This window comes from Sinocyclocheilus anshuiensis, unplaced genomic scaffold, assembly GCF_001515605.1.
Source record: "Sinocyclocheilus anshuiensis isolate Anshui unplaced genomic scaffold, SAMN03320099.WGS_v1.1 scaffold846, whole genome shotgun sequence".
NCBI lineage: Eukaryota > Metazoa > Chordata > Actinopteri > Cypriniformes > Cyprinidae > Sinocyclocheilus > Sinocyclocheilus anshuiensis.
Genome location: NW_015540906.1, coordinates 729,002 through 740,338, shown reverse-complemented (window position 1 = coordinate 740,338; position 11,337 = coordinate 729,002). Strand labels below are relative to the sequence as shown.

The following is an 11,337-nucleotide window of genomic DNA, read 5'->3' as shown; positions in this document are numbered from 1 at the left end:
TCGCTTCATTTTTTTTTTTTTTTTCAGAAAGATGCAGTGGTCTCAGCATTTTAATTTAAGATTCAGCATTTGTAAATGGTCTAAAGCAAGAGTTGTAAAAATTCTGAAAATCTTTTAGAGCTCATAATGTGTTTAAAAAAATTACGTATTACACATTAATGAATAAATCAGTATATATCAAATTTATTTAAAGGGGTCATAGGATGCTACATGCACTTTTACAAGTTGTTTGAACTGAAATGTGTGTTGGCAGTGTGTGTACACAACCACCCTATAATGATAAAAATCCACCCAGTGTTTTTTTTTAATCTGGTTAAATGTTTTCCCCTTTCTCAAATCGAGCCGATCTCAGATGCCTGTCTGTGTGACGTCACAAAAACAGGCCCCTCCCACGATAGTTTGATTGACAGTAGCGTTTCAGCACAGTCTGGACTGGTGTCTTACCTTAGACCCGCCCTGAGTGACTGTCATCAGTCCGCCATTGTTTCACCGCCGGAGCAGATGTAGACAAGAATGACTCCTAAGCGATTGAGGTGTTCTGTTGTTGGATGTAATAATGAACATAGCAGTCGTCGTTTACTCCCGACATCTGAGCCGCTGAACTCGCAGTGGATTACATTGTTTCTGAAGGGAATGCGCCCCCGATCTACATAAATGCGTCTATGTTCGCACGAATCATTCGTGATCCAGCTTCACCTACAGAAGAAGTGAGTATAATGTTTTGTAATGAATCTTTGCAAATCGCCTTTCCTAATAATGTGCTAATTAGCAAGTTACACGATGAATTTAGTTTACTAAAGTAAACAGTCTCTCTGGAAGCTCGGAAGAGAGGGGCGGAGTCAGCATAGCTAATTAACATTTAAAGGAAAATGCTACAAAAACGGCTTGATCTGAAAAGAGCTATTTTTGACAGGGTAAAAAAAAGTGTTTTTTACACTACCATTGAGAAATGTTAACCTAACTGTAACAGAATTTTCATTAAGACCCTAAAGAATCATATCAACTTGTGGAAAATGGGCATCCTATGACCCCTGTAAGTGACATGTTTGTGTTTTTTTTCATGTAAGGTATAGCTTCTGAACTTTAAATCAAAACATACTCATGATTTTATGGCATCAATTACTGCTTTATTTAATCAGAAACATCCGAAATATTATTTGTGTACTTTGCTTTCATTTTATTAGAAGTAGGCCAACAGCGCCCCCTACGGAATTAAAACTACTTACTGAGCGGGCTTTAGGACCCGGGGGAGGCTGCCGCTGCACGTGCTATTACTGTTCACACACCGAACGAGTCATTCTGTACCTGCATTCTCAGTTTAAATGCAGCGATCCAAAACAGTGAATATAATCATAATTCATGCAAAACTTTGCTTCAAGAATGAGCCACACTGCTGACGTGATCTAATCGCACTGTTGACGTGATCTAATCACTAGCACACCCTGAGAACATGCGAGTTAATGTATTCCTCTTATCAGCAAGACATATCGGCATAATTTTTCATATCGGGCCGTTGCCGATATTTATATTTAAAGCAATTATCGTCCGATTCTGATATTGGTCCGATAATATCGTGCATCCCTAAAAATTACAAATAAATCGAACCGAGCTTATGCATCATAATCAAATCAGGAAATGTGCAACAATACCCAGCCAAACCATAGTTGGCCATTTTGCATAAATCTGAAATCAGATTGGCTGAGGACAAGGCTGAGTATACATGTTTGTTTACTCTCTACTAATGGTCTCAAAAATCGTGATGTCATGAACCTTGACTAGATGCTTGCAGCAGCAAATATTTTTTGGTCTTTTAAAAATTTATAAATATCCATGCATTCTGGCTTTCAGAAATGAAAGCCAGCCCTTCAAACATTTTGTGTTGCTATTCTTCAGATGGTTCTTGAGCATGTAGACTTTTTCCTTCATCTTCCCTGAACTGCTGCAGAGAGACTCTGATATATGTGACCCTGGGCCACAAAAGCAGTCTTAAGTCGCTGGGGTATATTTGTAGCAACAGCCAAAAATACATCGTATGGGTCAAAATTATTGATTTTTCTTTTATGCCAAAAATCATAAGGACATTAAGTAAAGATCATGTTCCATAAAAATATTTAGTAAATTTCCTACTGTAAATATATTAAAACTTAATTTTTGATTAGTAACATGCATTGCTTAGAACTTAATTTGGACAAGTTTAAAGGCGATTTTCTCAGTATTGAGTTTTTTGCACCTTCAGATTCCAGATTTTCAAATAGTTGTATCTCGGCCAAATATTGCCCTATCCTAACAAACCATACATCAATGGAAAGCTTATTTATTCAGCTTAATATCAATTATTAATATTAATATTAATATAAATATCAATTTCAAACAATTGACCCTTATGACTGGTTTTGTGGTCCAGGCTCACATATGTTGCACACTCCAGTCTGAAACAATATGAGACAATATTGTTGTTCATTAGGTGTCTTTAACTTTGTCCGGCAGTAAAGCAGCTGTCCGGGAACATTTGGGTAGTTGACCCTATGGTCAGGCCGTACCTCCCTCCCTCCACCAGCTTTCTCTGGAATCTCTCCCCAGTGTCTCGCTCCCACTAAATTGCTTTACTGTGCATCCCATCGATTCCGATGGAGAGCCCGTGATGAATGGCTTTAATAAAGCGAGGTGCAGTTCCCCAAATAAATGAGCGACCTGAGGATTTATTAAGAGCATCTGCATTTGGCTGGGACAGAAGCGTGGACCAGAGGGAGAGACTTTTAATGATGAATGCTTCTCTTTCTGCTTCCTCCCTAAAGTGTCACGACACTCTTGTGCAGTTTGGTGGCTTCTTGGCGTCTAACCTCAGCACAGAAGACTACATCAAAAGGGTGCCGTCAGTCGATGTCCTCTGCAACCAGTTCCACACGCCACACGATGCTGCTTTCTTCCTGTCTCGGCCCATGTATGCCCATCAGATTCTGGTGAGTGTTCAAAACACACTCTCTTTCACACCCTATTGCAGCAGTTCATATGTACCAACATAAAGTCTGCTGACAACCACACAAATGTTCGGCACAAAAATTTGGTCCAGTTTGCATTAAATTTGTCTGTTCAGGCTAATGCAAAAAAAAAAATAATAATAATAATACAAATTCAGACGAGCTGAAATGACAATGCAGAATCACTCTCTGATAATAGGTGGTCCATATAGAAAACCAGAAATACACAAAGCGTGGCTCATCTTTTCATTTCTGACACCCAAAAAGAAAGTCAAACAGTATTTATTTTCTGTTCAGATTTTTGTATTTGATATATTGTTTAGACAATACGAGAGGGCCAGTTCCAGGTTCTTCCTCTTCTATTCACTGATGCATAACAGAATAGTCAGTTTGTAAGCACCAGTTGTAATTTTATGTAATAGCGGTGGCTTTGGCCATGTAAACAAAAACTTAGAAATGTAAGAGATTGGAGTAAATGTTTGTCAAACTGATGGCATGTGAATGTTTGTCAGTCTGAACAGATGCATTCATAGCTGTTCATTCAAATTAAAGGCCAAGTATGCAGGCCTAATGTCACCTAGTGGAATTATTTTCAAACAACCTTTGCAAACGCTCATTACACTTAGGCTTACACCTTTACAATTGCTTTTATTTTTGCAATATCTTACAATCTCAGTTGAAACCCAAACATCCCATTCAAATCCACAGTCTTGTAAAAGCACTGCCAATTTTCAACCTTGTTTTACCCCATTGTCTGTCTCAGCGTATTTTGGCAAGTCTTCACATTTTGGCTTGTACTTATGTAATGGAAATTTTCACAGCTTGGTTTGTGTTGGTGGGAACAGGGCTTAACACTTGCGTTGAATCCAAAAGTTTGATGTTAGCATGTTTGCTAAGCTGATGGCTTAGTAATTCAAGCACAGAAGTACCTTGAACAAAATCATGCATGACCTTGGATGATTTTTTACAGTGCATTTTGGGATTGTTTTATTCGCTGTTTTATATTATTTTAGTCGCTGGGGTATATTTGTAGCAATAGCCAACAATACATTGTATGGGTCAAAATGATCAATTTTTCTTTTATGCCAAAATTCATTAGGATATTAAGTAAAGATCATGTTCAGTGAAGATATTTAGTAAATTCCCTACCATAAATATATCAAAACGTAATTTGCATTGCTATGGACTTCATTTGGACAACTTTAAAGGAGATTTTCTTAATATTTAGATTTTTTTGCACCCTCAGATTCCAGATTTTCAAATAGTTGTATCTCAGCCAAATATTGTCCTATCCATAACAAACCATACATCAATGGAAAGCTTATTTATTCAGCTTTCAGATGATGTATAAATCCCAATTTCGAAAAATTGACACATGACTTTTTTGGTTTTGTGGTCCAGTGTCACAAATAGTATTTAATAGTGGTTGAAATTGCGAAGCATCCGATAATGCAATATTACCGCATTGCTTCAATACAATTCTTGCATTACAGTAAACTGTGATTTATTTGTTGTATTTGGCAGTATTATAACCTCTATATGATGCTGCCTGCCTAATGAATATTTCATACAGAGCTCATTTTGTGTTTCCCCTCAACGCTAGACCCCCGCTTACAGCTCTCCAGGGCGGTGTAAAGTTAACCCCATCTCTCTTCACCTCTAACAAGATTTACCGCCCCCTAGTTCCACGTGCAGGCCTCTGCGTACGCTCATCTTCAGGCCTGTTTGTTGTGCTTGAGTGAATTATAAAGCTTGGCTGCTGTCTTTGTGTTCCCATCAGTCCAAATATGACGAATTGAAGAAGGCAGAGAAGGGCAGCAGGCAGCAGCAGAAGGTCCATAAGTACATCGCAGCCTGCGAGCAGATCATGGCCCCTGTCCACGAAGCTGTCGTGTCTCTTCACTTGCCCAGAGTGTGGGATGACCTTCGACCTCAGTTCTACGCCACCTTCTGGTCCCTCACCATGTACGACCTGGCGGTGCCACACAACGCCTACGACCGCGAGGTCAACAAGCTGAAAATACAGATCAAGGCTATCGATGAAAACACGGAGATGGTGAGACACTTAAGCCCTTGCGGTGAAAATTCAGCCAAAGAGATCTGCTGCTGTGTATATTGTTGTTCAAAATGAATCAACTGTTACTGTGCTTGCTCACTGATAATAGGATTATTTAAAGCTATTAAAATAATTGGTAACACTTTTAGTAGAGGGACCAATTCTCACTATTAACTAGTTGTTTATTAGCATGCCTATTATTAACATATTGGCTGTTTATTAGTTCTTATAAAGCACATATTCTACATCCCTAATCCTACTCAATACCTAAACTTAACAAACTACTTTACTAACAATTAGTAAGCAGCAAATTAGGAGTTAAGGGCAAAAGTCATAGTTAATGCTTTGGTAATAGCGAGAATTGGACCTTAAAATAAAGTGTGACCGAATAATTACTTAAAAGTTTAAATGGTTTCTACTTCTCAAATACTTGAAGACTGCTTGCATTTGATTTTTAAACTGTGTTCAGTAGCACATTTGACTAATATTAAAATAATTTTAGTGGCAGTCTATATGATGCTGCTATGAAGCTCAAGTTTGTCATAATTAACAGCCCATGAAAACATTTGCTCTCAGTGTAAAGTATTGCAGTCACATGACCTTAGTTTTTAGAATTTAGTTGCACCTCATAAAAATAGTTTTAAAGCCTCTCTTCATCGATAATGCTGCCAGCCACGTATCAGAGGTTTTGTGAAATGTTTAGCTTCATATATGATTTAAAGGTCTCGGAGAGAACAGCTCAGTGTTTCCTGCAGGATTGTGTTGCAGCAGCAGGGCATGAACCATACAAATTGGCATTTTCACCAATGCCTTCTGAAAGTGCTCGCAAAAGTAACGGTTCTTGGGTCTATTCAAGTCGTTTATTAACGTTTGCTTCAGTGAATCCGTTAACGTAGTTACGGATAAATTGAGAATTTAGTTGTGTCAGATAATGGATATTGTTGTTTTAGTGACTGGCAACAGCAACAACAGCTTTTTGCGATGCAGATATCAACCTTCACATTCAACATAGACTTCAGTCTCAAAGCTCATCCATAATATAAGCTTGTTTTGCTATGAGGCTGTTGATTTACAAATGCCACTACTAAATACTCGTGCAGGAATCATTGCAATGTCCAATGGTTGTTCATGAAATGCTCTTCTCAATGGTTGGTCTGTGTTTAATGGGGGGAAGTCGTGGCCTAATGGTTAAGAGAGTCGGACTCGTAACCCAAAGGTTGCGGGTTCGAGTCTCGTACCGGCAGGGATTGTGGGTGGGGGGAGTGAATGTACAGTGCTCTTTCCCACCTTCAATACCACGACTGAGGTGTCCTTGAGCAAGGCACCGAACCCCCAACTGCTCCATGGGCGCCGCAGCAAAAATGGCTGCCCACTGCTCCGGGTGTGTGTTCACGGTGTGTGTGTGTTCACTGCTGTGTGTGTGCACTAAGGATGGGTTAAATGCAGAGCACTAATTCCGAGTATGGGTCACCATACTTGGCCACATGTCATGTCACATGTCATGTCACTTTCTCTGTTGCAGCCTCTGAATAAAAAGAAGAAAGAGAAGGAACGCTGCACAGCGCTGCAGGACAAGCTGCAGGAAGAGGAGAAGAAACAGCTGGAGCATGTGCAGAGAGTCCTGCACCGCCTCAAACTGGAGAAAGACAACTGGTTACTCGCCAGTGAGTCCTCAGATCACTCTCTCACAATCTCTCCGCTTCTCAAAGGCTCTGCGTGTCTCGCTCACCCCCGTATTCCCTCTGTTCTCAGAGTCCACTAAGAATGAAACCATCACTAAGTTCCTGCAGCTCTGCATCTTCCCCCGCTGCGTCTTCTCAGCCATTGATGCCGTTTACTGCGCTCGCTTCGTGGAGCTGGTGCACCAGCAGAAGACGCCCAACTTCTGCACCCTGCTCTGCTACGACCGAGTGAGTTCACTGCAGCATGCTGAACCATTACAGGCACTTTCAACAAATGGACTACAAAAATAGTGTCTCCTGTTTTTTTTCTCCCTTTAGAACAATAAAAAAGCACAAATCTCATGAATGGTTAATGTGAAATGAAACCCGTCTAGTCTTAAATTAAGCAACATCATAACATGACAGTTTGTTGAACTTGTTTGTTTCATTGTAAAAAGTTATTTTTTTATGTGCTTATCTACCAAAAACCACTATTTAGCAGGGTCACATTGCGGATACAACCCTTTTACCACATAACTGTCACACTATGAAAAAAATAAAATTTAACTGGTGTAATTTAGATGCTTTCTACAGCATAAGAACACAAAAATAACTGAATTCCATTTTCTCCGTTTTTACACTTTTGTTATTTGACTACATTCACAAATATCAACCGTTCAATAGGCATGTCGCAATAATCAATATATCGACTTATCGTGCAATTAGTGTTGGATGTTTTGTACATTCCACTTGTGCCTGTGTCTTTTGCAGCTTCTCGTACAAAACGTGGTGTAGTCATTAGGTGCTAGTTCACATTTAAAAAAATGCTTCTACAAAAAAAGTTTAATCTGCAGATATGGTCTTGTTTAGGGATCTGTGCCTTTGTGCATACGGACATCTGCCTGCTAAGTAGTGATTGTGTTCTTCAGCAATAGTATGCACCCTTAAATTACAGGGAAAAGAAGGTCAGGGAAACATCTGTAGATGGAAAAATCTCCATACAAGTTCTTTGTGCATTTTTCATTTTTTCTACTTGTTACTTTGCACTTTTTGTTAGAAAATGTTTATTTACTATTTATTCAAGTTTTTTAAGGTATCTAATATTTTGATTCTTAATTTCCATGATCTAAATATTCTTAAAAATTAAAAGTTTGTTGTCATTTTGAAATGTGTAGACCTTCTTGCATTATTATGCTGTTACATTATGATTATATATTCAGTGGCATAAAATGGTCTTTAAAATGACAATAATATCACTTATCGCAATTATTTCTGGGGCAATATATCGCACAACAAAAAGTTGTTATCGTGACAGTCCTACCGTTCAACCCTGTTAACCAAATTATTGACAAAATAATCAAACATATATTTATTTTAACGTAAAATATGGTTGTAAATAATTATAAACAAACATTTTTTACAGATTATTTAGTCACTGTTGGGTGACCGCATAATTTAGGCTCAAATCTGCAACCTTGTGACTTGTTCTGATGTATTTTAATTTGTTTGGAAGCTTCATTTCATTTGCGTGTGTTCATAATGATAATTAATAAAAAAAATGTAAAAAAGCAAATCAGGTTTTTAAACTGTGCTCTGATGATGTGGCAGATCTCATTTAAAGTAAAAAGTAACACAAAGACATTTAGTTCGACCTCCTGACCCTTTGTTGAAAAAAAGCACAAATGTGATTTGATGTAGGAGTTTTAGTCTCTCTTTGCTACTCTCTTGATGGAAAGTGCTGTCGCAGGGCTGTTAATGGCTTGTTTGCCTTGTGTTTATGTGCCATTGGCTACAGTCAGAGAGCTACAAGCTTATCTAAGATTCTGTTTGTTAATGTGTTGCTCTCTTGTGCTTTTATCTGAACGTTTGAAGTATTTCCATTATGTTGATTAGAGAATGGCACGGGGTCTGTGTTTAATGACAGCAGCAGCTCTCTCGCAGCCTACTCAACCCTCTCTTTCTGTCTCTATCCGCGCTCATCTAGGTGTTCTCTGATATCATCTACACGGTAGCGAGCTGCACAGAGAACGAGTCGCGCCGCTACGGCCGCTTTCTGTGCTGCATGCTGGAGACTGTGACTCGATGGCACAGCGACAGAGCCATCTATGAGAAGGTACGGTGTGCTTTAGACTCTGGTTCAATTAATCTGTAATTGCTGTCTCTAGCGTGTCCTAGTCACCACTAAATTGGTATCTGTGAAAACGAGTTGGCAGCGCGTCCCTTCCCTGTAGGATCAGAGTGTTTTTAAATGTGTGTTAGGAGCAAACTGATCCTCAAAGTTTAATCATCTTCCATTTTCACATTTTTTTTTTAATAATAGACTTTTATTACATAACCAGATAAAATCGTTTCTGTCTGTATATTTTGAGGTTTTGGGTTAAACGTGCTTTTGGGAAACCTGGTGTGATCTGTTTGTCTGTTTCTGGTTGTTTCACTAGGAATGTGGCAATTATCCTGGGTTCCTGACAATTTTCCGAGCCAGTGGTTTCGACGGAGGGAACAAAGCAGATCAGCTGGACTATGAGAATTTCCGGCATGTTGTCCACAAATGGCATTACAAGTTGACTAAAGTTAGTACTGTGCTCTTCAGACAACAAAAACGTATCTCATGTTGTAGAGCTGGTTGATTAAAAATTCTTTAAAATCTTTCCTGATAATTAAACAAATTAACTGTGCATCAGTTTTGGCTGAGAAATTACCCCCCAAAAGATAATTTAAGACATTGAGAACTTGCAAAGAAGTACCTTTCGAAAGAAATATTTAGCTTAACCCTCAAAGACCGAGACAGCCGCCCGCGGCTAAAAATAACTATTGTTCTTAAATGTTTAATAACTTTTGAACCTCTAATCCTATCTGAATGCTTTAAAAAGTGTTGTAAAGCGGAGATATCTCATTTGTCTTATTTGGATATTCAGAGGCTCCGCAGCGCACGTGATTACGTCATCACATTTTGACAACATTGATTCGTCAGAAGAAACCAATGCATTTCGTTCCTCTGAGCCAAACAGGAATGATTGTTGACGCTTAGTTCCACCCCCGTGCCCAGATTGGTTGAAACCGTCCTGTATTCAACCAATAAACATAGGTTTTGGTCTTTTGAACCACCATTTAGGATTTTTCATTGTAAATTTGAACAAACGCAACGTGAAAGTAAAGTCTGTCGTGCGTGCATGAAAACAAACACAAAATAACACATTTGCATGAGAGAACTCTCTGAAAAGCCCAGAAAAACACACGACTGAGTACTCTGACATAAAACAAACCAAAAACAAGGATGAAACAGCGGTACATACTGGATAAAGCACTGGAATTTATGTCTTGCAAAGTGAAAGTAAAGTCTGTCGTGCGTGCATGAAAACAAACACAAAATAACACATTTGCATGAGAGAACTCTCTGAAAAGCCCAGAAAAACACACGACTGAGTACTCTGACATAAAACAAACCAAAAACAAGGATGAAACAGCGGTACATACTGGATAAAGCACTGGAATTTATGTCTTCGCGTCGCTAGGCGATGTCCCGGTAAAATCGATTCCGATACAGATACAGCCAGGTGATCGATCCATTTGTTACGTATATTATGTCAATAATTCTTAGTTCATAAAGATAATTTTCACTATTTTTTCTGTTGCGCACTGTATATTTCTCTCTCATTTTGTGTGTAGTTTGTGAATCATTTGCACTGTTTGTATTTTTGTTGCAGAAGACAAATTGTGCAATTGTTTTCATTAAATAGCGGCATGGTTTGTGTTTGTTGTTGTTCATACTCAGATTGAAAATATATTTCTCTAATAAATATAATATAATAAAATATAATATAATAAAAATTATATATTTTTTTACTGTGTTTTGTCATTATATAACACTGATTCCATTTTCTTTACTCCCTAAATGTTTTTTAGACACATCTATATTGTTAGTAAACTAAATAGACCTGTTTTTCACTGAAAAGCGCCTATAACAATATTGTAATAAATGGCTATAACTTGCTTGGGGAATGTTATTTGTAGAAAATGTTTTATTTGGAAGTGTAAAACACCCAGATACAACTTTCTAAAGAAAAAGATCCAAACTTCAGGAGTTTCTGTTTGAGTACACAGTAAAAAAATTGTTTGCTTGCGTTTGTCTTAAAATTCTGGACATTCATTCATTCTTAGAGAAAACAAAAGGAAAACTGGGACTTTAAATTAGCTAGACTGAAACTTCAAGTTCTCCTGTTTATAATGATATTGATGCTGACTGCTAGAATAGGTCTTAAAAAGGTCTTGTTTTTTGTAAAGTATTTCTGAAATTCTCCTTCAAAAACTAACAGGATTTTGAAGTTTCGTTACCGGTTTACTTTTAATTTCAGCCTTTCTGGCAGTTATGCTTACTTGTGTTGTCAACTTTGTATTCTCTATTACCTATTTTTACATGTTCTTGATGCGTTTGATAGCACCTATGTTTTTCTCCAGGACCTACATATTCTATTCCACTTCTTCTATGCCAAATCCATGTTTTTCTTATTTGAGTAATGTTAAAGCTGCAGTCTGTAAGTTTTGCCTCTGTCGCCATCTCTGTTTGAAAACCTGGAATTGCAGCTGAGTGAGGAATTATCTAGCTTGCGTGGGTTGTGAGTCGGCACGGCTCCCGCGCGGATGA

The 11,337-nt window shown here is 38.2% G+C and overlaps 1 protein-coding gene across 7 annotated transcripts in view; it reads left to right on the top strand.

Moving 5' to 3' along the window:
• Positions 1 to 11,337, top strand: part of LOC107689139 (THO complex subunit 2) — a 101,128-nt gene that overhangs the window by 65,707 nt on the left and 24,084 nt on the right. For all 7 annotated transcript variants that reach the window (XR_001634304.1, XM_016487053.1, XM_016487051.1 and 4 more), the window contains exons 22-27: positions 2,796 to 2,960; positions 4,759 to 5,034; positions 6,557 to 6,698; positions 6,787 to 6,944; positions 8,680 to 8,808; positions 9,134 to 9,265. Coding sequence is in view for 6 of the 7 variants with exons in the window: in XM_016487053.1 (XP_016342539.1) it covers positions 2,796 to 2,960; positions 4,759 to 5,034; positions 6,557 to 6,698; positions 6,787 to 6,944; positions 8,680 to 8,808; positions 9,134 to 9,265 (1,002 nt within the window). In the remaining variant the exon portion in view is untranslated. The remainder of the gene's footprint in view (positions 1 to 2,795; positions 2,961 to 4,758; positions 5,035 to 6,556; positions 6,699 to 6,786; positions 6,945 to 8,679; positions 8,809 to 9,133; positions 9,266 to 11,337) is intronic.